The sequence below is a fragment of the Trichomonas vaginalis genome, chromosome VI (assembly GCF_026262505.1).
Source record: "Trichomonas vaginalis G3 chromosome VI, whole genome shotgun sequence".
NCBI classification, from domain to species: Eukaryota; Parabasalia; order Trichomonadida; family Trichomonadidae; genus Trichomonas; species Trichomonas vaginalis.
Genome location: NC_067208.1, coordinates 18,757,664 through 18,782,251, shown reverse-complemented (window position 1 = coordinate 18,782,251; position 24,588 = coordinate 18,757,664). Strand labels below are relative to the sequence as shown.

General features: G+C 34.3%; 14 protein-coding genes and 2 pseudogenes across 16 annotated transcripts, besides 2 other annotated features; 5 read left to right on the top strand and 11 right to left on the bottom strand.

Annotated features, from left to right (window-relative positions):
- Positions 1 to 910: 910 nt before the first annotated feature.
- Positions 911 to 18,557: a mobile genetic element.
- TVAGG3_0889840 lies at positions 1,986 to 3,382 on the top strand (annotated as a pseudogene). The gene has a single exon. A coding segment is annotated over exon 1 (1,397 nt).
- TVAGG3_0889830 (uncharacterized protein) lies at positions 3,480 to 3,899 on the bottom strand (the record flags this gene model as incomplete). The annotated part of the gene is made up of 1 exon (XM_051250812.1): positions 3,480 to 3,899. One exon carries the CDS (start codon positions 3,897 to 3,899, stop codon positions 3,480 to 3,482), a length of 420 nt encoding a protein of 139 aa, XP_051086287.1.
- TVAGG3_0889820 (protein of unknown function, DUF4106 family) lies at positions 3,963 to 4,256 on the top strand (the record flags this gene model as incomplete). The annotated part of the gene is made up of 1 exon (XM_051250811.1): positions 3,963 to 4,256. One exon carries the CDS (start codon positions 3,963 to 3,965, stop codon positions 4,254 to 4,256), a length of 294 nt encoding a protein of 97 aa, XP_051086286.1.
- On the top strand, positions 5,965 to 6,550 carry TVAGG3_0889810 (annotated as a pseudogene). The gene has a single exon. A coding segment is annotated over exon 1 (586 nt).
- Positions 6,587 to 6,907, top strand: TVAGG3_0889800 (protein of unknown function, DUF4108 family; the record flags this gene model as incomplete). The annotated part of the gene is made up of 1 exon (XM_051250810.1): positions 6,587 to 6,907. One exon carries the CDS (start codon positions 6,587 to 6,589, stop codon positions 6,905 to 6,907), a length of 321 nt encoding a protein of 106 aa, XP_051086285.1.
- On the bottom strand, positions 7,022 to 7,474 carry TVAGG3_0889790 (uncharacterized protein; the record flags this gene model as incomplete). Its single annotated transcript, XM_051250809.1, has 1 exon — positions 7,022 to 7,474. One exon carries the CDS (start codon positions 7,472 to 7,474, stop codon positions 7,022 to 7,024), a length of 453 nt encoding a protein of 150 aa, XP_051086284.1.
- On the top strand, positions 7,511 to 8,383 carry TVAGG3_0889780 (protein of unknown function, DUF4106 family; the record flags this gene model as incomplete). Its single annotated transcript, XM_051250808.1, has 1 exon — positions 7,511 to 8,383. One exon carries the CDS (start codon positions 7,511 to 7,513, stop codon positions 8,381 to 8,383), a length of 873 nt encoding a protein of 290 aa, XP_051086283.1.
- On the bottom strand, positions 8,399 to 9,226 carry TVAGG3_0889770 (KilA, N-terminal/APSES-type HTH, DNA-binding family; the record flags this gene model as incomplete). The annotated part of the gene is made up of 1 exon (XM_051250807.1): positions 8,399 to 9,226. One exon carries the CDS (start codon positions 9,224 to 9,226, stop codon positions 8,399 to 8,401), a length of 828 nt encoding a protein of 275 aa, XP_051086282.1.
- TVAGG3_0889760 (organellar and viral DNA polymerase type B) lies at positions 9,571 to 10,506 on the bottom strand (the record flags this gene model as incomplete). Its single annotated transcript, XM_001315515.2, has 1 exon — positions 9,571 to 10,506. The coding sequence occupies one exon, from the start codon at positions 10,504 to 10,506 to the stop codon at positions 9,571 to 9,573; it is 936 nt and encodes a 311-aa protein (XP_001315550.2).
- TVAGG3_0889750 (uncharacterized protein) lies at positions 11,059 to 11,397 on the bottom strand (the record flags this gene model as incomplete). The annotated part of the gene is made up of 1 exon (XM_051250806.1): positions 11,059 to 11,397. One exon carries the CDS (start codon positions 11,395 to 11,397, stop codon positions 11,059 to 11,061), a length of 339 nt encoding a protein of 112 aa, XP_051086281.1.
- Positions 12,411 to 13,048, bottom strand: TVAGG3_0889740 (uncharacterized protein; the record flags this gene model as incomplete). Its single annotated transcript, XM_051250805.1, has 1 exon — positions 12,411 to 13,048. A coding segment is annotated over one exon (638 nt), but the record flags the coding sequence as incomplete, so codon positions are not given.
- Positions 13,202 to 13,534, bottom strand: TVAGG3_0889730 (DNA/RNA polymerases family; the record flags this gene model as incomplete). The annotated part of the gene is made up of 1 exon (XM_051250804.1): positions 13,202 to 13,534. A coding segment is annotated over one exon (333 nt), but the record flags the coding sequence as incomplete, so codon positions are not given.
- Positions 13,556 to 14,506, bottom strand: TVAGG3_0889720 (DNA/RNA polymerases family; the record flags this gene model as incomplete). The annotated part of the gene is made up of 1 exon (XM_051250803.1): positions 13,556 to 14,506. A coding segment is annotated over one exon (951 nt), but the record flags the coding sequence as incomplete, so codon positions are not given.
- On the bottom strand, positions 14,865 to 15,340 carry TVAGG3_0889710 (uncharacterized protein; the record flags this gene model as incomplete). Its single annotated transcript, XM_051250802.1, has 1 exon — positions 14,865 to 15,340. A coding segment is annotated over one exon (476 nt), but the record flags the coding sequence as incomplete, so codon positions are not given.
- Positions 15,381 to 15,965, bottom strand: TVAGG3_0889700 (phage tail repeat-like family; the record flags this gene model as incomplete). Its single annotated transcript, XM_051250801.1, has 1 exon — positions 15,381 to 15,965. The coding sequence occupies one exon, from the start codon at positions 15,963 to 15,965 to the stop codon at positions 15,381 to 15,383; it is 585 nt and encodes a 194-aa protein (XP_051086276.1).
- TVAGG3_0889690 (uncharacterized protein) lies at positions 16,145 to 16,297 on the bottom strand (the record flags this gene model as incomplete). The annotated part of the gene is made up of 1 exon (XM_051250800.1): positions 16,145 to 16,297. One exon carries the CDS (start codon positions 16,295 to 16,297, stop codon positions 16,145 to 16,147), a length of 153 nt encoding a protein of 50 aa, XP_051086275.1.
- A 5,960-nt stretch (positions 18,558 to 24,517) lies between the features above and the next one.
- Positions 24,518 to 24,583: a mobile genetic element.
- Positions 24,584 to 24,588: the final 5 nt, after the last annotated feature.

The window sequence follows — 24,588 nt, the reverse complement described above, 5'->3', positions numbered from 1 at the left end:
TCAAAACCCTGCACAACAACAACCACAAACAGAGCAAGGACATAAAAGAAGTAGAGAAAAAGGAAACCAAGAATTCTTAAAAATGCTTAAGGAAGATTATGGTTACCCAGATACTCTTGACTTTAGTGACAGATATAAAGAAGCTATTAGAAAGTTCAAGGAAGGAAATACTGACCCGAACCTATTTAGCTTTATGGTTCAGCATCAAATGGGATATAATCTCAAACCTGGAAAATACAAGCTCGCTAAGGGATATGATTTAATAGCATATCATCCAAATGACATGAATGAATTTACTCCGAGATATTTGGTGTCAGAGCTAAATGATAATTCAACTCTCTTCATGAAACGCGTAAAAAATAGAGACGGAACGAAAGAAGAAAGGTTTATGAGTCCGGATGACTTAGATAGGGAACTTGTTAAAAACGGTCTCGGAATATATGAAATGCCAGCAGATGAGGTACAAGAAACTCAACAGGAAGAAGTTCAGATACAACCAGACATGGAAGAAATAGTTCAGCAACAACAGCTAGAAGAGCCTGAAGGAAACGAACAAGTCCCTCCTTTGGAAACTAACTTCACAGAACTAGATGAAGATTTGGAACAGCCGAAAAATCTTGACCCTCAACAAGTGTATGCGGAGAATATGGAATCTTTCCAAGAGTCTAAGAAAAATTCGGCTGACATAGTAGAAGAATATCGAAAAATGTTCACCGACATACAAAAGACTCCAACATCAGATGAAAATATTCAGCATAGAATGGAAGTACTGAAAGATAATGTACGCAAATACAATAATCCTTTTTACTTACGACCATATAACGTTCAATCTTTGGCTGAACTCGGTGAAAATAAAAGGTTAAATTTCAACAAAACATATAGAAATGAAACATTGTTTAAAGTTCATTCAGAACCTAACCAATATGGAAACAAACCTACTTTTGTTTCTGCAGACGATGGAACTACAATGAGATGGGGTCATAAAGCTAATCCGGATAGGTGGTTCATAAACTTACAACCTCAATTCCAAGAAGTTGTAGACGCAATGGAAGTGAATGGTGAACCAGATATAACGGGTATTTTCAGCGCGGCTTTAATGCCATTGAAAGATATGAAAGATGCAGATATTTTGGACCAGTATGAAATGAACATGGCTGATGGAAATATAACACCTGACGTTCTAGAACATTTATCTCAAAGAACTACACAGAACCATAGAGATGGTATATTTGGTGAAGAGTTTAGAAAGAAAGTTAGGGAGAGAGAAGGAAGAGAACCTATTGTACATGACCTTGCAAACGAAAGTTTGCAAAATGTCATAAAAAATTACTTTGCAGACAATGAACTGAGAAGGGATGAATATTTAAGAAAACTCAAATGGACAGTACCAAATGAAATGTTAGTATTGAAAAAACATGTTCCTTGACAAAATAAAACCAACTACAGAAATAAATGACGCAAGACTGAAACATTGGGTAAAAGCTTTCCCATTCACAAAAGATATTATTGGTAACATGGAAAGAAAACAGAATGGCTACAAAACATATATTTGGAACGAGCTTATTCCATATGGACAAGCTCTGTTTGAAGAGCTTGAACCGGAAACTCAGGAAAGAGTCATGCAAACAATAAGCGAAGACTCAAATACAAACTATGCAAAATCTTTCTAGGATATAGGTTACCTGAGATGGGCGACCAGAGCCCAAAGGCAAAAAGGACATGGGAAATTTACAACATACTAGGTGAACATGAGGCAAAGATGCAACAACTTGAAGCAGAGGGCAAGTTACCAAAAGCGACACCAAAAAGAAGAGAAGAGTAGAACAAAGTGAAAGTAGTGAAGAAGTAACTTCATCTAGTGAAAGTAGTGGCAATGAAGGAAAAAGAAGAGTTAAAAACTCAGTCAGGAAGAAAGTAAAGCTTGGTCCGAGTGGGTTCTATTATGATACATAAATCCAACTATTCTATATTTTTACCCATATGAAATGTACGCCGCTCAGAATATAACGCCAACAGTTTTGGATGCCATGAACGGAAATGTTTCCGAATGGTATAACGAATGCGACAATGCATTAGAAGGTCAGAAATAGTTCCTGGAACTTACGAATATACAACTGCTGTTTCTTATGGAAACGTAGGTGATTTGGAGAAGGTTCTTCAACAACAGTAGATATTGCTTTGCGAACAGGTTTCAATATTATTTCTATTGACAACTCATTCTTATACGTGGAAAAAGACATTGAAATAAAACCTTCTGCCAAGTTGTCTGACAAGAAAGGTTGCAATGGAATTTTCTATGTCGGATACCAATATGCTCCAGAAGTTTCATGGATATAAGATATATTCTAACTCTGACTTAGTTCAAACAGTAACATGGCAAACTATGAATGGTTCGCTTTGAGAAACTCAGTACAACCACAAGCTAGAGAACAAACAGACCAGTATGCAACTATTGAGAAAATAAGAAGACTTGACCCTAACGTTCCAGGAGTTTATGTTAACCTTTCTGGACAAACTGCAGCAGCAGTAACCAAAAGTAAAACTGAAACTTAGAGTTCTTTGTCATCTTTCCTCATCTTCAGGTTTTTAAGATACTTGCCAAACTGGGCAGGAAAAATTTCTATCGAACTTACTCCAAGCAAAAATAACTTAGTCATTGCACCAACACAAGACCCATTCAGCATTACTGTAGCTGGACTGGTGGAGCCAAGTTCTGTGACTTTTCAAAGACAAAGTTGACTTAGACTTTGGTTTCTCAAACCTCAACACTGAAGTAAACTATTATTTCAATGCTGCCGGAGATGCTTGGGACCCAGTTAAGTTCACATGCGAACAGTTTGAATGCAAGAGAATAGAAAGCAGACTTGCCGTTTATATGTTGGACCAGATATTTCAAATGCTTTAGCTGCCAAATATATTGCAGTTCCACTTATGTTCCCTATACACCAAATATCTGTCAAAGACTTTGCAGGTGAAGTTGGAAACCAAAATCCAGGAGCCGCAGGTGCAAGAACAGATATTGCTTTAACAACTGCAATGAAACATGCAGCTACTATGTTTGTACTGTTCAGACGAACTATAAATGACTATTCTTGCTTCTACAACCCTGGTATTAAATATCATATAAACATAGATGGCAAATATTATCCAAGAGAAGAATATTCTACAGTTGAGGATATGAGGTCATACAACTTGACATTAGATGCTATGAACTTTAACAACAACTTCACAACAACCATTAACCCTGAAATGCAAAGTTCTATTATGCCATATGTGAAAGTATGGACTCATACAGGAGGTCAAAAAACTCAATATACAAATGGAGACCGTTCAAACTTTTGGCTTGGCATTCCATTTGCTGACTCAGAAGACTTTATGGGTGGTATTTCAACTTTGGTACTGTACAAAACAATATACTGGTGACAGAGACGGTCCAGATGAATTGAGAGCAAAGAAGTTTACAAAACCAATAGCACTTTTCACGGAAGATGCTCTTTTGAAGATTCGTTCGATAAAACCTGCTGGGGCTCCTCAGATTGGCATAACGACAGCTTCCATCGAGCAGATTTTGGCAGCAGGTCAGTAAGTTGTTCTTGAACTGACTTCTCTCCGTCAAATATTGACAGTACGCCAGTTTTGACATAATATTGTATTATAAACTTTTCTTTAGTAATATCGGTCAGTTTTGAAGTTATATTTTTGTCTGCTTCAAGAACTTTCACCATCTCAGTTATACCAACTTTCTTTGCTTTATGAAAATGTTTTGGTTCAGCAAATATTGCTATTCTATAACATTTTCCATTGTTTGTGTAAAGAACTATTCTGTCAATGTATTTGTATTGTTTGTGAGTATAAAACTTGTTTTGCTTCAATTCAATAAGATATCCGAATACGTCCATCTTTTTATTCTAAGTAAAATGTCATTTCCGAAAAATAGAAGCATAAGTGTTTCAAAAGGTTTAATGGCGGTGGCAGATGTGAAGTTAAATTCACCAACTCAAACAAACAGTCAAAGTGTTGTTGTCAATGTCAAAGACAGAGATGTTGAAGTGGGGAAACCATACGAAGACGAAGATGGTATAACAATTGTTCCTGTAAAAGAACCAACATATCCTGAAGTTAGCAGAGACTTAAGTTCTGTTGCAGATATTCGAAACGACTACCAACAACTGAAAGACAAACTTCAAACTCAGGAGAAGATTTGTCAAGCTTTAAGTATAATGTTAAACTTGGTCGAACACAACCCTGTAAAGTGAACTCATATGTCATTGCACCTCATGAAGTTTTGAAAGAACTATTGAAACTTTTGACAGAGGCAGACGATATAAACATCAAAAGAAATAGAACCCGACATTAGTTGCTGTGGTGTTTCATATAATGCCATTGACAAGATATACGTTATGAAAGGAGGTGAAACGTTGAACTTAAAATATAGTTTCCCAGACGTTATAAAAATATTTGACGACCACAACATTTCATTAAAGTTTATTTGCTAAGTAAATGGCAGAAGACATAATGGTTATACTATTACGACTAAAAACCCGAGTCATATAATTCTATAACAACAAACTTACAAAGTCCTCAAGGACGATATTGTAAACTAACCTTAAACACAATGACGACTAAAGCCTGTTTTGCTCTTTTGACACCAGAAGACTTTATTGTTGTGAATGGTAAAAAATACTCCTTTGAAGATACTTACTCAGATATACCACCAACAGGTTTTGTTGACTTATTTAATACTTTAAGTACGGGTGTAACATGTGCTGCAACTAGAGCAGGTTTCATTATGTTTGGATGTCCGACTGAGTTTACTATAAACGATATGAGCTATAATACAAAACTTATTTCTGGTTTTTACTACCAACAGTTTCCTATAACAGGAAAAGGTGTCATACAAGGAATGTCTATTCCATTGACATTAAGCACACCAATCTATATATTGTTTCAAACTTAGGTTCAAAGTGTTATTTGAATGTCGACAGAAACTATTATGACCAAAAGATACTTATGCGTATAAACAATACTTTCTCTGCTGGTTTGCCTATTGTTCATTCGAATGCAGAATTTTCAACCTTAGTGAACTCAAACACTTTTGGCAAGTATAACGTTGACATTAGTTGACGCAAACTTTGTTCCTGTAAAACTTTTATGTCCTATGTATTTGTCAATGACGGCAGAAAGTTTCGAATTGGAAGATGCAACTGTGAAAGTATTGTATTACAAGAACAACTTCAACAACAAATAGCTCAAGAACAACAAATGCAACAACAAAGTCAAGAATAAAAAAATAATATTTTTTTATTTTTATAAAAATGTACAGAATAGATGTTTCAGATTTTTATGACTTCCAAGCATTCAGAAATATGTGTCCATTTAGAGACTATAACAAAGCAGTCGAGAATTTGAAACGTTTAGTCATTTATGTTGACTCTGCCCCAGAATGTTATGTCATGAAAGAATGGGATGTTGTCTTTAACAAACCAAGAGCAACAATATTTCAGAACAAGAATGTAGACAGAAACTTAAGAAAATAAAAGTTGTACAAGTTGGAATGAAGATGTTAGATGCTTGGGATATCTTATTGTCAAAGTTAGAAGATTTTTCAGTTCGTGGTATAAAGTTCATAACACCTTCTCCAAACTTCTATTCTATCTTCACTGGATATAAATATGAACAAGTAGAATGGAAAGAAAATATTATAGAAGCTTGGTTAGACCATGTCAAAGAAATTATATGCAATGGAAACGAAAAGGTTTATGAGTATATCTTATGTTGGTTTGCAAACATCTACAACATCCAAGTGCTAAAAATGAAACTGCTCTCATTATAATTGGAAAACAAGGAACTGGTAAGAATACTTTCTTTACAGATATTTTGTGCAAACTGTTAGAAGGTTATTCGAATCCGAATATGACAAACTTAGAAAACATCTGTGGCAAGTTTAACTCCTCAATAGAGAATATGAAACTTATAGTTTGCAATGAACTTCAAAGTATAGATACAACAAAAGTTTTGAACTCAGATGCTTTGAAGAGTCTTATAACAGACAAAGTTGGAGTTGTTGAAAGAAAGTATAAAGACCAAAGAGTTTGTGAAAATGTTGCAAACTTCATTATGGTTTCAAACAATGCTGTTCCGATGAAGTTAGAAAGTTCTGACAGAAGATATGTAGTTGTCAGAAACGTCAGATTCTCATATGCAAGATACAGAATATTTTGACGACTTAGCAGAAACTTTGACATCTGACTTTTACAACCACTTGTTCTCATATTTCATGACATTAGATATTTCTAAGTTCAATCCAAGACAAATTCCACATACCGAAGAGAGACAAACATTGTTAGAAGCAAACAAGAGTGTATATGAACTGTTCATAGATGAAACTGACTTTGTGTCATTAGATGAAAGGTCATTGTACGATTCGTATAAACAATATTGTCAAGAATATGGTTATATGGCAGCTTCTAAACGTACATTCTTGGCAAATGTCAAAAGTCTTTTAGATGTTCAGAATGGTGTATATACAAAGAAAATTTTTTCTGAGTAAATTTTAAAAAAAAATATTTTTTATCCGATAGAAAAGATGACGAAATTCATCTCAGTAAACAAGTACATGTCAGGACTTAAAGAAGAACTAGACCCATTCACATATTTGAATGTTTACTTCTACCATTTTGAAAAGTCTTCATTCAGCAAAGTTTGGAACATCGAACCAGTTAAGTTTGCTATTGTGACTAAAAATGGTGCGAAATTTGAAGACTTAGACATAGAAGGTTTGTTAACAGTCAAAGAAAGTTTTGACAGAAGGTTCTCAAACCTTAAAGAAGGCAAAGCATACAAACTTGTTATACCTTATAACCAAAGAAGACAGACGACTATGAATATTATGAGTCTAAAGTTGTAGAAGTTCAAGGTAAATTGGGTAAAAAGATTTTAGAGTCTAAGCCAGTGTTTACTCCTAAAGAGGAAGAGAACATTGACATTGACCCAGAAATGTTCTAAAAATAAAATTTTATTTTTACATGTCAAATTTCTTTTTCTCTGGAACTGGTTCAGGTTCTTTCTTCTCTTCTTCTACTTTCTTTTCTTTCTTTTCTCTCTTCTTCTTTTCTGGTGGAGTTATGTCAAATTTGGCGCAACTATATTTATGTAAAAGTTCTTTGTCCTTTAATAGCTCATCTATTCTGTTTTCTATTTCATCTTCAAGAACAGCGCATGTGTCTTCTTTGCATTCTAAGAACTTTTGTTGGACTTCATCTTTCCAATCGGCGTCATCTCTGTCAACAAGTCTGTCATTGACAAATTTTAAGACTGCTCTTTGTAATGTTTTATGGTTCTTGTCATATTCCCAGAAACAGAACTTTAGAACAAATTCACCTTTCTTGTTTACACTATGTAAGATTTTATGGTCGACAGATGTTTTGCTGTCAAAAAGTTTGTCTCGAATATAGATAGCGAAATCGCTAGACATTTTCTAAAAGATAAAAATTTTAATTTTTCTAAAAATATGTTAGAAAAAAAGTTTGCTGACATTGACAAAAAATTTGAGAATGTTTTAAATAAGAACAAGAGGAAGTTAGAAAATGCTCAGATAAAGCCTATACATGACAAGTTCTTATTTGCTCAGAATGGTATAACAGGTCTAATTGCACCACCTGGGTCGGGTAAGACTTTCACTTATCTTAAAATGGCTGCACAACAACAAGAACTAGATGAGAAGAACCCATTCTATGAGTTAGTTGTTATTTGTTCGACTTCTGGTCAATTTGACCAAACCGTCAATTCGTTCAAAGATATTATAAAGAAGTCTAAGTTAGTATGTATAAAGGATACTGAGTTGTTAGATTGGATAAAGAAGTACCAAAGAAGAGTTTTGAAGTATAATGCTATAAATGAGTATATAAATTCTAAGTTTAAAGACCCAAATGAGGAAATGCAGAGAATATTAGAGAAGAAACACTTCCGAAACAAACAGAAAGAGATAGAATACATTTCGAAGAAATTGCAATCGTACGATTGGAAAACTTACCCTCATAGATGTCTTCTTATTTTAGATGATTTCGCCTCTCATCCTTTGTTAAAGAACAGAGAACAAGATATGTGTCGAATTCTTAAGAAGCTCAGACACTTTAACATCTCAGTTGTCATTTGTGTACAGACAGCAAAGAGTTTAAGTAAGGATGTAAAGAGAATACTTACTGACATTATACTTTTCCCCGGATTGTCCGAAGACGATTTCATGGAACTTATGAAAGAGTCCATGGCAGGTAAGTTTGACAGACATGAACTATGGGAGAAGTATAAAGTCATACAAGACCCTCATACTTCTTTCAGAATTCATATCTACGCAAACAAAGTTCAAATTGTAAAAAGTCAATAAAACTAAATGGTTCATCTACCCTACTTGTTTGAAGTTGTCAAAATACTCTGTTATTTTTTCTTTCAGTAGCGGTAAGTCTTCTTTGAAGGTAAGTATTGTACAACCTTTCATATCATAGTGTGTTTGAGGTAACGTATCTTGAACTATTTGTTTCACATCTTCATTTGGGGTCATTGAAATCGGTAAGTTTTCGCGATAGAACCAATTTCTGTCAGATTTGTAAATCTTAGCAAGGTCGTAAAAGCTCTTGTTGTTTCTTCTGACTAAATGCAACATAACCATATCTTTATCTTCTTCATTTTCCAACTCTTCAGTATAAATCATATACTTATAGTTCTTTTCCTTTCCTTTTGGTACCGAACGTGGTATTCTTTTCTGAATGCTTTTGTCTTTTGCTTCAATGACTTCATCTTTTGCTTGAAGTTTCTTTTCCATCTCTTCACGTTCTGCTTTATATAGTTCATCTAACATCATGAAAATATAACAATCATAACGAGGTGAAGCCCACATTGCTACAGCATTTACTAAAAGTCTATGAACATAATATCCTTTCAAACCAGGAGCCAAATTCTTGCGATTTTCATACGGAATCTCTTCTCTCGGTTTTCCGAGGGAAGCAATCATATGAGGAAATTCTTCTAAAAGTTCTTTTGTCTGTTGGTTTTCAAACCAATGATATGCTTGCTTTGTAGAACGAAGAGCATTCAAAATACTTTGCATTTGGTACATATCGTCTTTGACTGAACGAATGAGACGGAGTTGTTTGTTAAACTGTATGTACTCGTATTCTTCATTTATAGCTTCATGGACTATAACTGTTGTTGTGTTCTCTGTTGTTGACATTACTGTCTTTACATACAAAATAAAAAAATAAATAAAAATAAAACTAACTTTATTTTTTCTATCTTAAGGAAATTCATGATTTTTGTGCTGAATTCAATAAAAATATATTTTAGGGTAGATGGTTAGATCTAACCCGATATCTACCCTCATTTCTACCCCAGTTATTTTATAAACGTTTCACATGGTAAACGTTATTTTTTAAATTTTGTGAAAACTCAACGGTTTGACACATGCCCTAAAAATTATTTTACTCAGAATTTTGTTGCTGAATTCAATAAAAATATATTTTAGGGTAGATGGTTAGATCTAACCCGATATCTACCCTCATTTCTACCCCAGTTATTTTATAAACGTTTCACATGGTAAACGTTATGAATTCGTGAGACTCTAAACAGTTTTGTAGCTTCTATTTCTTCTTTTAGTACATCGAATGTTTTAACAATGCCGAAAGTTTCTTTATACTTCTTCTTGACGTCAGATAGAAGGAAATCGTCAGCAGTTGGATAGTTTTTGTTCAGAAATGCTAACATGTCCATTTTATTTTCTGTGGGTTTCTCTGCTTCTTTCTTTAAGTCTGCATAGTCGTTTCGCATTCTTTCTATCTCTTTGACGGAGTAGTTATATTTCCTCATTGCTGCTTTACATTTAGAACATTGCGGGTTCATTTTTGCGTTATATTCTGAAACCTTACCTGCTAAAACAACCAAGGCGTCAATGGTTTTCTTTAAATCTGAAGCAGTTGGTTTTATCTGTTCATGCCATACCTTATCTCTTCTGTCTTTATCTCTTATCTGCCATACACATTTTGCAGCTAATGAAACAAAGTTGTCGTATGTCTTAAACTCCCCAGATCTATATATGTCAGAGATGTTCTTATATACCATGTCGCAATCTTTGTCCATAACTTTATGGTTGCAATGAAAACCAAGGAATTCATAATTTACCTTTCGTATGAACTTCTTTATTTCTACTGAGTCAGTTGCTTTGACTTCAATTTCGTCGAATTCAGGAATAGTTAGTTTTTGCTGCTGAATTTCAGGTAGTTTAGGCAAATGGTCGATGAGGTCCTCCATTTCATAAAGATACTGTTCATTTGTTTCATCTTTCGCACTACAGTCTAAATTACTTGTTAAAAGTTCTTGCTTTATCTTCTGGATTTCTGTTTCAAAAGTATATGAAGAAGGAATGAAGCTTTTCATTTCTACTAACATAGATGTTGGATTCATGACTAACGAGTTTGGTGCTGTTGTTTGAATTGTTGTTGTGCCGATTGTTGACATTTCTGTTCTTTTATACAAAATAAAAAAATAAATAAAAATAAAACTAACTTTATTTTTTCTATCTTAAGGAAATTCATGAAAATTCAAGAGGGTAGAAATCGGGTTAGAAATCGGGTTAGATCTAACCATCTACCCTAAACATTATTTTTGCTGAATTCAGCAACAAAATGAACGAGGTCAGGATGTATGTAAATACCTTTGAATTCATTCATAACACCCTTTGTAAGCTCATAAAATGCTTGTTTTGAGGTCGAGCCACTTTTGGCTCCACCGTATTCTTTCAACCAAAACTCAAGAATTTCCTGCATGAATTTTGTATAAAAAGCAACAGTCCGAATTCCGGCGGTTGCTATATTCTTCACAAAATGCCTTATAATACTCTTCCCAGGACTTATTTTCCAACAACTTTCTAAAGTCTTTCCTAAACTGACTGACTGACTGACTGACGGCACAAAGTGGCTTAACGAAAACATTAATATATAAAATTCATGAAAATTCAAGAGGGTAGAAATCGGGTTAGAAATGAGGTTAGATCTAACCTCTTCACCTAAATTATATTTTTTGGTCCGGGAACAACTTTCTCTCAATTGGAGCTGTAGCATACTCTTTGCGTAAGCGGTTCAGACCTTCTTCGAAGTCTTGGTCTCTCTTGGACTGAGATTGGAATTGGAATTGCTTGGGTGGAGCTTGCTGGAACAACCAAGGGTTGGGGCAGTAAGGCATAGGCTGAGGAGGGTAGTTCGGGAAGCCTTGTGGTGGGTAGTAACCTTGAGGTGGAAATTGGTAGTAATTCGGAGGTACTTGCTGGAACTGAGGTTGCTGAGGAGACTGTTGTGGTTCTTTAGGTTCCTCTGGTTTGGGAATGGACTCGGTTGGTGGGACGTCGGACATTCGTTTGTGTCCTGTCGGACCACAACGATAAAAATCTCTGCTACTAGCAGTACTTTTACTGACAGTAGCAGTACTTTTACTGACAGTAGCAGTACTTTTTCTGACAGTAGCGGTACTTTTACTGACAGTAGCAGTACTTTTTCTGACAGTAGCAGTACTTTATCGTCGAAAACCCTCTCAAATTTCCCTTTTTACTGACAGTAGCAGTAGTTTTTCTGCTCCTAGCAGTACTTTTACTGACAGTAGCAGTACTTTTACTGACAGTAGCAGTACTTTTTCTGACAGTAGCAGTACTTTTTCTGACAGTAGCAATGGTCGAGGTCGAACCTACCGACGAGGCAATTTACCTAATTGAAATTAACGAGCTTGTTAAAGACTTCCTCAGGCAGAATGTAAAAGGCAAGCTTGTTAACGGTTGGATAACGGGAAGGGCTGCCTTGAATCTCGAGACTTCGACTGGAATTCCAATTCAAATACCAGACGGGACAGCCTACGACGACATAAAGCAAGCAAAGAAGGAAGCCATTATAAAGTTCTTTGCCAAGCGTCCTTGGATACTACTTCCAAACAGAGAGAACCCTTTCCCAAGAATGAACCAAATTCTCAAGGGTCTCCTTCACTTCTCTGGTCAACCATTCTACATAACTACAGAAGGCGACATTCAGCCAGTTCAGTAAACATCTCATTTTAACTCACTTTTTTATGTTTTTTGTGAAAGTGTCAAAAATAAATTGTTTTCATGAATTTTCTACGATGTTAGAAAAAATGTTATTTTCTAATATCTTCACATTCAATACTTTTTCAGCACTTTTCCGTAGTTATATATGAAAGACAATTCGAGATAAAAGTCATAGTACAATGGAATAATATGTTGCACACCATTTGTTGTGAACCAAACTTGAAAGTCAGAGAAACTGTTACTAGGTGGTTCGTAGAATTTAGAAGCAAAGTCATAAAGGTCCTTACCAATACATAGAAAACTATTGTTGCTTGAACTGAAACTTGCATGACACATAACATTTTGAGGGTCAAACACGTTTCTATAAACCATCAAATCTGCTGGTGGAAGTATAAATTTAAATGGACCATCTGGTGGTAATGGTTCGTTCTGGTTTAGTAACCGAAGAAATTGTGCCCAAGAACGTTTGTCTACTTCCCAAAATAAAAACTCTGTATCTCTTGGAGGGTTAATTTCAATCTTTTGAAATGAAGCGGTGGAGTTCATCTTGTCATATTCTAGTTTCAGATAGTATGTTCCATTTAGTAAAGAGTTGTATTTTTCTTGAAATTCCCAATAATATTTGTTCATTTGAGTTTGAAAGTCATCTAGAGTTTTCTCAAGACTTTCGTCTGAACGAACTGTAAAGATTCTCATTTCGTCAAATTTGTCTATTAGACCATCAGAACCTTCATACTGCCCATGAAAATATACTGCGAACATAAATGCGTTAGTTCTATTTGAAAACAAAACTCTTCTAAATCCTATTGCCTTTGCATCTGAAGGACTTTGAAGCCAACAAGTTGGATAGTCAAACCTGTATGCTCGGGATGAAATTTCTTCATCTGAAATAGTCCTACCAGCATTTGTAAAGATATAGTCTAACGGTTTTGTATCTGCTACTTTTGTTCTTTGTTTTTCAACCTGAAGCATTTAATATATGTAAAAATATATTGTTTTAAAATGGTATGCCATTTCATATTTCTCATCTAACAAACAAGTTTCCTTCAACTTGAGGTTCACTAACAAACTCGGCGTACATTTCAAATAAAATTAAAAAATATCACTTTTTTAAAAATAAATTTTTTATTTCATGCAATGTTTTATTTCTGTGCCGTCTTCAAGTATGCCCCAATATTTCCTTTTCGATATTACATGAACTTCGGAAAATACCTTATCTAGCTTAAAACAGCCCATCTTTTCACCGACCATTCCCATTTCAATGAGTTTGTTGTATCCTTCTTCGTTCGTCATGAGTGCGTCAATGTTCTCATAGTAAACCTTGACTTTCGATTTGACTTCGGAGAAGAATTTGTTGTAGTTGTCAAGGACTGCCTTTGCGAACTGAGGGTAAGACCAATGTTCGACAATAGGTTTTAATGTGGTTACTAAGCCACTTTGACCTTGAGTGAATTCGTACTTCAAAACAAAAGGAGAAAACCTTTCAACAAAGTTGTCGACCTTCTCATAATGTTTACTCTTCATCTCTTGAGGTTTCTTAATGGAATATCCCCATGTCGAATTCATAAGCAATTTGAGTGTCATTGCAAGTTTGGGGTTTGAAGCTTTCCTAATATCATACAGTTGTTGTATGACTTTTCCAACTGTATAGTTCCTTCCCGGGAACTCACCATCTTCGTTTGGAATTCCAGTCGGAATATATTGGACAAACCTCATGTATGCAGCGTTAAGGTCGACATAGTATATCTTTTCATCTGAGTCGAACTTGTCGCAACCAATTGGTCCAGTTTGTGGAAATTCAAGTGAGTCTCTTATCTTCTGAGAAACTTCTCCTGTTATCTCATAAACATCGTCGAAGCAACCTGTTTCATATAAAACCTTCTGACCTAACTCAGATGCTCTCCAATACAATTTGACGTCAATTGGATGTCTCAATGGAAGTTTGTTTATAGCATCTTGAAGTTCTTGCAACCTCATTGGAAGTTCTTCTGGTTCAGGTTGGTATCCGAACATACCAACCTCTTGTGGAACTGTGTACTTCTTTTGTACTAGAACTTTGTCTGGAACAACTTTTGGTCTTACTAACAATGAAAAGTTTGTTTCATCTTTTGGTACAAAAGTTTCTGTCAGCTTGTCATCTGGAATTGGTTCCAACAAACCTTTCTCGAAAAGAATGTTTACAGCTCTGACAATGTTGCACTTACTTTTACCAAAGAATGGGTTTGTAAGACTTTCGTTCAACATGAAGTGGTTGTGGACAATTACAATCTTCAACCATGGTAAGTCTTTGTCAACAACATAGTCGTCATGTGAAGAACCTTTAGCTGTAGGTATGTTGACTCGGATATTGACATTTGCCAACGGTGCAATTTTTGCCAATTGACCTCTGAGAATGTACCTTGTCTTCACACATGACTCAAGATACTTCATCTTCTCTTCTGAAACAAGACCAGAGTTCCTGAGACATGTAAGAATGCAAGGTTCATTAACAATTGTTTCAATTGAATTGTAAATTCCATACCTTGTCAAGTCAATGTCAGACTTATTTATGAACGGGAAGTATCCAGCATGTTGTCTGACTGCTTGAGGGTTAGGTTGGTACCATTCGAACTTGACACTTGCAATTCCTTCAATTGCATTCAAAATGTCTGAGTCGGAGTCAACCATTTGTTCTCTCTTTGTAGTCTTGAAAGCGTCAAGAAGTTTTGCGGCTGTTTGTTCATTGCCATGTGCATAGTAAATGTGACCATCCAAATCCGTTATGGTCAATCTGAGATTGTGTCCTTTCTTATTTCCGTCTTGAATTGCAGCAAGTACTCCCATGAAGCCTTCTTTGTTCTTTCCTTCGTCAAAGTTTACTGTAAAGGTTCGACCAGATGTAATTTGACTTCTAACTTCACGATACTTTTCATATGCATATCTTGTTCTTTCCATGGGAGCATGTGTGTCTTCACCTTTTCCTTTTTTCCTTCTCAAAGGATGCAATTGTTCGTCATGTTTCCAGTAGAATCTGGCAAAGCCGTCGTGTCCTTCAACTTGAGGTTCACTAACATCGAAAGGCATGTCCATAAGACGTTCTTCTTCTAACCTCTCTAGTCTGTTTGGATAATTGGCACGTGCTGTTTCCAAATCCATTTCGTAGCGAAGACCAGACAATTTGTCATAGACTTTTATGGGTCTTCCCTTCCTATATTTAAAATTCTTCGAAACTCTCCAACCATATCTTTGTAACCCTGCTTTTATTCTAGCAGACTTTCTGTCCATTCTATATGGGGGCATTTTTATAAAAATAAAATTTTTTTCTTTACTTTACATAACCGCCTGCTGCCATAAGTCTTTGACGCCAACCCATACCAGCTAATGAAGGTTGACTTGGTTTAGTTTGGAAACTAAACTTTGGTTTTGGTTTATCTTCAGTTTTTGGTTTTTCTTCTTCTATCGGTTTTTCGTCACTTTTCGGTTCCTCTGACTTTACTTCACTTGCAGGAACAGTTGTGTCGTCAACATCTTCATAAATATCATATGCCATTTGTTTTTGTTTTCCTTTCAACTTTTTGTGTTTGTTGTAAAGTTTAGAATATTTCGACTCTAAGTCAATGAGATGTTCTATAATGAACTGTTGGTCAGTGAAGTAAACTTTTCCATCTGTTGTCTCGAAAGCTCCTTCAGACTTCAATATTTTATTTGTGAGAGTCTGTTTCTTTTTTGAGGTACTAGCCGTTCCATTTCTATAAAAAGCGACTTTATAGTTAGGGTTTGTATTTCCAGACCTGGCACTTTCTATTATTGAATTTTTCTCTTCATCTGTAAGTTCTTTGACAGGTTTTGACAATGGTTCTGAACTTTTTGTTTGTGGTGTCAAATCTACCGTTTCAACTTCTTCGGTCATTTCATCTCAGTAAAAAATTTTAATTTGGTTTGTTTTCAACTGGTTGTTTAGGTTTTTTAAGTCGGTCTAAAACTTCCTGAGGTATAGGAAGAACTTTACAAACACGTGGTGTAAAAGGTGGTCTTCCATGACTTATTCTGTTTAAAGCTGCATTGTTCATTTCATCTCAGTAAAAAAATTTAGTTTGGTTTGTTTTCAACTGGTTGTTTAGGTTTTTTAAGTCGGTCTAAAACTTCCTGAGGTATAGGAAGAACTTTACAAACACGTGGTGTAAATGCTGGAAGCCGACAAATCCATCTTGAACTCATTTGTCTCAATGCTGCATTGTTCATTTCATCTCAGTAAAAAAATTTACATTCCCCACGTTTGAGGCGGTTGAGGTTGGTTATTGTTTACCCACTGTTGTGCATGGTTATATCTCTGTTAAGAATCTTTCACCTTGTCCATATATGTGTCCTGCTTGTTATAGTAGTCATTTGCTTTGTTATAATAGTTTCCTGCTTGTCTTCCTACATTGTCCATCCATCCTTGAACTTTTCCTCTTGTTTCAGATTTGGAATAAGATTTGTTGCATCTCGTGCTACATCCAACCTTTCTGTACAGTTTGTATAATAGGTTGTGCTTTCTCTTTCATGTATGACCTTAATGGTACTCAAATTCTTTTTCCAATTCCAAATGCACCTCTGGCTATTGTTCCCACTGCGGGCAAAAATCTGGATGCGACTCCTGCTAATGCGCCAAATAAACCCATTTCTTATAGGGTAAAAAATGACGAATCCGAACAAGGACCGCTATGTTCTAAAGCGACAAAGAAAGCACTCATGATAAAAATCTTTAGTTCAACACCAAATGCTTGGTTTATGGAATCTTGGAAAAACATTCCGAGAGTTAGAACAGATGGACCTCCATACTGGTTAATCTTTGTTGGTCAAACACAAGATACTGTGAAGCCATACCATTATGGTCCAAAAATATTTTAGATGTGAAAACTGCTTTGACAATATTCGTTGACAATACCATCCAACAAAACTGACATCTGACTGTGAAAGTTCTTTCAAATCAGATGATGTAAAAACTATCTGCGTTCAAAAAATGTAAACCAATATTTCATTGTTGACCAAAACCATTCTGCTCTTGGTTCATTGACGGTTGTATAAAAATGTTAAGAGACTTAAACCAACCACAAGTGGTGAAGCAAATGAAATGTCATATGACGACAAATATAGACACTTCTCCCAGGCAAAGATGAGACAAGTTTTAAATATTTACAATAACCGTAAACAAAAAGGTTTGGGAAACCACTCCCCCGAAGAAATGAAAAACAACCCTGACTTAGAGAAACTATATATTTAATAATTTAGTCAAAAGAGACAAACAAGAAAGAATGCCGGGCTTCAAACTCAGAAAGGTGACAAAGTAAAAATAGAAATACCTAAACGCGACCCATATGAAAATACTATTGACTATGACAACAATGGGAACCCGACAGGTACTCACATTCGTGTTCGTAAAAAATAGAAGAAAGTATACAAGAGAATATTATGAAGTTTTAGGCAAACATGGCAAAATGTACACACTGCAAGCAGAAGATAAAACTATTGCCAGACTCGTTTCAAACTTGTCAAAGTTCAAGGTGGTATACTTTCAAAGACAGTTCCTAACAAATATAAGACAACTCCTGACGAATATGCTAAAGAAGTTGAAAATGACGACTAAGCAATTCTATACCATGGCGTAAACTGTCATGTAAGGTGGCATGTATTTCTTACTTTGTCCCGTTGTTTGCGTATATCCTGAAACGAAATGTGTATGGTTTCCCTTCTCCCTGAGTGTCACTCCAACAATTTATAGCAAACTTAACGTCGTCTTTAACATCATATCCTTTACCTTTTGTCATTCCTGACCAATCCCAATATCTATGCTTATGCCAACCTGCTTGAGATGTACTTAAATCTATGTAGTGACTGTGTGCAGGTAAATTTTCACCTGAAATCGTTTTACTTCCACCTATTTCCTTTGAAGAGTTTGCACAATACAAAAACCTGTCGACTATTTGAGTCCAAGTTCCAAAACCAAGTACTACTTCTGGTCTGGTAGAGTTCATTGAAACATATAATGAGCCAACCGGGTAAATAAGATTCGGCAAAATTTGTTTAAGCACATTGAGTTCCTGTCTTAGATGCATAATGTCATCTAACTTTTCTTGAAGTTCATTTACGTCATAGATGTTATGTGTATGATGTTTTTGTGATATGTTCCTTCTGTCCATGCGAAAATATATTCTTTTGTTGCATCTACATATCCAGCTATCCATGTCGAGTCTGCTTTTGTATTCCTTAACTCTGTAACACCTTTCTCAAGCTCTTTCAACTGTTGTCCATCTTCCATTAAAGCACTGTCATGACTTGAAACCGTTTGTGCCAACATATCTACAGTTTCTTTGTCAGCTTTGTCATCTAACTTTTCTTGAAGTTCATTTACGTCAGAGATGTTATGTGTATGATTTTGTCGGCTTTATTTTGAAACATCTATGTCAAGTCTTTGCAAATGGACACTATCTTCCATTAAACCTCTGGTATGACTTGAAACCGTTTGTGCCAACATATCTACAGTTTCTTTGTCAGCTTTATTTTCAACATCCTCTTTTGTTGCATATGTTGCATCTGCTCTGTCATGTTCTTCTTGAACTTTTTCAATGACATATTCTTTGTCAGCTTTGTTGTCAACATCTGCTTTCAAAGAAGTTCATTTATATGTTTTCTCGTTTAAAGTTCCTTTTTGTTGGATTTATACAGACAGTATAGGTCTTATATGTCTTGAAACAGAAACTCATCTGTCATTGGGTTTATTGTCAGTTTTAAGTCACCCCCTTTCAATGACTCAGATATCTTAGAATAGTTTGAAAAGTTTGTTGTGTTCTTATTTAGAGCTTGCATAATGAGTTGTCGGTTGTGTTGTATTTCTCTCATAGACGCTGTTTCATTTGACATTTTTATTATAGATAAAATATGCTTCCAATAGAAAAAGAAAATTCAAGAGTTGCTACAACTAAACCATTAGATGAACTTTTTACTAATGTCGGTCAAAAGTTTGAGACAGATACCGTAAAGCATGAAGGCTATCGTTTTGACTACCCATTAGATGGTTAAGAACCCATCCGTCACAAAAGCTATTGGCTTTCGTAGAATGAAGTTCATTTCAGAAGCCATACATGGTTTCCCATTTACGGTCGGTTTTGAAGTTCGATACTATAACAAAGAAAAACGTATGTATGAGAAATTTGAACAGGGAAAACTTTTACAAGTTAGTTTGCTTATAAACTTAGAAACAACTCTTCAAGCTTTTCAAGAAAAAATAAACGATATCTATATTGAATATGCAAACCAGTAAACATTGACGAAGGAGAATACCATCTCGATATTATTTATGACAGGAAAAATGCAACTGTTAAAATCAATAAAATAGAAGACCTTGGAGAAAACGTTTATATTTCTACAAAATATAACAACTTGGCATGGTATAGAATTTATGAGGAATGTTAAATCAGCCTGCAGCATATCCAGTACACCCGGACTATTATGAAGTCGAAAACCCTAATGAACATATGAAAATATTTTCGACCCAGATGCTATTATTGTTCATGCTTCATTTTCTGGCGCCCAAACTCTTCTTATGCTGGCAAAGACTTTTACGAAAAACCTACAAAGTTATACGAACCACCAAGTGGAAGTATTTCAGACTTTCAAGTATGGTTTACTACAGATGGAAGAAAAAGAATAATTCCATTATACCATGCGTTTTACATAGAGCTTAGTTTCATATACAACTACTATCGAACGATAAAAATATAATTTTTTAATACGGTTGAGGTGTTTGGATTTGGTTGCCAATAGACTGTGGTGCAGGTTCAGGCTGTTGTATAACAGGAGCTTGCTCTTCTGGTTCAGGGTCTTTAGGTATAATACCAACGAACTGACCTACTCTTTTACCAATATTTTTGACACCGTTCCATACTCCTCTTCCTACGGTTTTGACGCCATTCCATATACCTCTTCCAACTCTTGAAGAAGGTTCCTATCTTACTGAAGAAACCCATTTACTACGTGTAAAAATCTAATGTCCGCCTAGTCTCTTACGTTTCCTGTTGAGTTCCATAGCATTCTTTAACTGGAGCTCATACATTCTGTTTCTCCTCTGGTAGAAAAACATATTCTGGGTCAACTTCTGTGTTCGCGTCATTGCATAAAGTTGTTTATATCCCACTTCAGGGTTTGTATAAAACTCTTTCCATTTCATATTTGCATACCATGGTGGCAAACCTAACGCAGCGTCATTTGACATGGCAGTTTGCATTTGTACATCTGTTGGCACTTGACCATAGTTTGCCATTGCAGTTTGTATTCTAACTTCATTTGGAATATTCTCTGGGTTTGGTTGTCCAGGTTGCTGTGCATTCGCTAAGTTCTGTGCGTCCATTTAATATTAGATAAAATATCTCTTACGAGTACATATACTGAACATTTGCAGGCATTGGTTCATCTTCATATTCTCTGTACTTTTCTGCCACGTCAAATAAATAAATAACACAATGGAAAAAACCTAAAAAACAATCCGATTTCAAACCACATTTACTTACTAATAAAATTTTCTTTTTGTGACACTTTCTCCGGTTTATAGGACCTCTCTCATATTCTATCTTGTCATATCTAAACTCATAGTCATGTATGTCCTCTAACCATCTCATAACGGTTTCCAAACCACTTTTATCGGATGTAAAGTAAAAGCATGGATGGTTATGTAAAACGTCTAAAGTTTCTAAAGAGTCTCTCAAAGTCCAGTCTACTTGGTATTGAAAATCCCATGTGTTATAGAACGGCGGGCCACTATAAAGAAAACATTTTCCTTGTCTTTATATTTTTCATACAACTCTGTCCAATGACATCTCACAAACTCTATACCCTCAATATATTTTTCTATGTCCTCTTTGAAAACATTTGTATAGTTAAGATATAAAACTTTTGACATAAGTGTTTCAATGTCATGAACTCTTATAGCACCACTATATAATAGTCTAGCAGATATACTATTCCAGTCTATATATTCTGCTTTTTTCAAAAACCTCTCTCACAATATTTTTCTTATCTAATGGTATACGTTCCATCTTACCTATAGGTATCTTTCTTTTAACTCTTTCAATATATTGTTTGTGTCTGGAATATGTTTGAGACGGTCCATATAGTTGTCGAAGTCATTGCATATAATCTTTGAGTCTGGGAATATTGTATGACATAAATGGGATATATAGAAACTTCCACCGAACAAATCTACAAATGTTAGACCATTCGGTAGTTTCTTAAGTTGTCTCAATATAATATCTTTACATCTACTCTTATTTCCAAAGAACGGTAACGGCGGTTTTGTAAAATTCATTTATATATAATAATAAAAATGTTTTTACCCGAAAAGTGACAGAAAAGTGACAAAACATGAAAACATATATAATTTATGAAAAGCGACACAAAAAGTGTCACCGGCTGGTCGGCTGGGGTTCGGTCCTCCTCTTGGGTCTTGGGCAAAATTTCTTATGGGCTAGAGGGCGCAACGCGCCTGGAAGCCCTCCGAATATAAACTTCATTTATACTAAACATCTTCAGGGCTAGAGGGCGCAACGCGCCTGGAAGCCCCACTACCTTTTTTTTTAATTTAAATCTTCATTTTTATTTATAATTTTATTCTCTTCCGATTATTTCTAACCACATTTTTTGTGCTTGAAATCGGTTCATATCACAGTTTTAAGTTATCAAAGTATTATCATATTATTGTCATGCATCTACTTAAATCATTCCATAGTAGAAAAGCCTTAAATATTAACTCCGAGTCAAAAATCCCGTAGCAAAAAATATTTCAGAAAAGGTGGACCCACAAAAATACGTTATTTACCCGATGCCATAATAGCTACTTTTGCAAGGTACCTTTAAGGAAACCAGCGGAAGTTTATTGGCAAGATGTAACAAAACTATAAGAACTTTCTATTAAGCCTTCCAGGTTTGAAAGCACCATTGTAGAACTTCTCATAAATTCAAAGATTTTCAAAAACGAATTTTTCGATTATAATATAATAAATGATATTAACACTCTTCGTAGATGCATTATCAATTAAAAAAATTCGAGTTAGTTTCAATATCTTTTATTTTTTCCAGTCCTTTTTTCATGACATTCTCATAGCAGATCACTCGGCGGAATTGATTACATATGACAGCAGTTTGAAGTAAAAATTAACTACAGTTTTTTAAATTGGATATCGTTATCCAAATTAAATGCAGGAATCAAATAAAATATGCTATAACATATATGTAAATACTTATGCTAAGATAGAAATTATGACTTTATTCTGTATAATGATCATATTTCTACATGAATTCGCATATGAAGCCAACATAAGGCTCAAAATCAAATAATAATAAAAAGTTAACTTCTACAAAGTGTAACTAGATATTTACAACTAAAGAGAGCATTAAAATATGATTATTCAGGCCATTCAATAACATGAAATACTTATTCAGGGGTATGGGTTCGATTTTTTCTGTCAATGATAAATTTTTTTCTTTTTATTGTTTCGGTCTTCGAATATGATTATATATAGAATCATTGAATTTGTATATATTTTATAATATATTTTGCTAGAAAAATCAATAAATAAAAAAAAATTAATTTTAATTTTTAAAATTGGCGCTTGCAACTCTATAAAATAATATGTATGCAAAAGAAATGTAAGTATTGTACTACAGTAAAACATAGGGGACATAAATATTTTTATTACACAATATTTTTTTGTAAACGGGGTAATTGTAAATTTAGGGATGCTTTATGTAGACATTGGATGAAATAGTGTATTAGGAATGAAAAAAAAACACGTACCAATTAAAAATAGAATTGTTTTCAACGTGAAATTAATTTTAGATGTGATACTTTCACTAGAGTTGAGAGGAGAATTAGTAGATTCGGCTATGCTTTCGATGAAAATGATTAATATCATATAAACTATTGATGACAAAATATTAATGGCTCTTTATAACGTGATATAAAAATTAATTGACAGTACAAGCATTGCAGAGATATTAGTAACTAATTGGGTAATCAGCCAATGCATATATTTGAAAATAACTGTAAAGCCAGTGATCCACTCATATAAAATTAAAAAAAACATATATATACTTATATATGTATTTCTAACCTGCTAACAATGTGTGGAAAATATGAATAAGAAGCAAAAAATTAAGGTTATTTCCAAAAATTTCACCCCTCTCAATTTTTTCTATGTGTTATCACAAATATTGAATGTTATTCGGAATATTTATTATATTTTCGATATCACTTAAAGAGGATCTTACCACTTATTCCAGACAAATATTTTACCAACTATCAACCGAAGTTGGATTCACATATAAATAGCCATATTGATAATACCATCGTTCTTGGAGTTACTTTACAAGGTTTTGTGATCTTTACTGCATATTGTATTTACAAAACAATTTTACTATTCATAGTATTGTAAAATCATTAACTCACTTTGCTAGTATGAAAACCCTTCTCATCAAACTTATTTCTTTCGACATTACTTCGTAAGCTTTACACGTCTCATGAAAAAGGACGACAAGATATAATTATCGAAAGGATATGATTTTATTAGCTAAATGCCGATACGGGGATAGCAAATTTGCGCTTGCTTAAAAAAATACTAAAATTACGATTAGTATTCAAAATTCATACTAACAATCATGATTAAAATCTGATTTTTCGTCAGTGTTATTAGTACAAAGTTAATTTTCCCAAAAATGAACTCATAAATATTGGTAAAATCTATAAAATTCTCTTTTTGAATGATTTTTTACTTGCATATGCCTAGTCTGTGTTACTGTATATACAGTTGTTATGATAGTCAATATATTTTGGGGATGATATTAGTAAATTTATATTTTTTTACAGAGTCGTTAAATAGTTCAGTAATTAATAAGATAACCAAAAGCGTTTTAACACATATTCTGCTTTTTTATTGATGCAAAATTTCCAAAAAAAATTTAAAAAAATCAAAATGAAGGAAAGAAATGCAATTTTTCTCATATAAAACTCGTTTGAGGAAAAAATTTGGAAAACTAAAGTGTTGAGTAATTGGTTAATAATTACATATCAATCAATATTTTGTGCGCAAATGAAAAAATCATCTTCTTGATATGTTATTATATGTATCTTTGAATTATAAAAGCTTGATTAGCAATAGTATGATTAGGAATACTATTTAAAGCAAAAAATTCTTAATTTTAAACTTGCAAAATAAAAATATGTTTATTCCTAGAAAGATAATTAAAGTAGTCTAAAGGACGGCAGATCAATTTGCATGGAGCCAACTTTGGATGGATTCAAAGTAATACTTTCATCCAGATTGCAGTAAGATCGTACTTATTTTAATTTTTGTATTTCTGATCAAAATTTACTTATTTTGTACAAGATGCATCAACATATACAAAGTGTCTATGAGTATTGACTTATCTTTTGGCATCGGGATTGATCGGGAAATTGGGATCAACTCATTCAATTTTATCCCGATTAATCGGGATAGATTTCA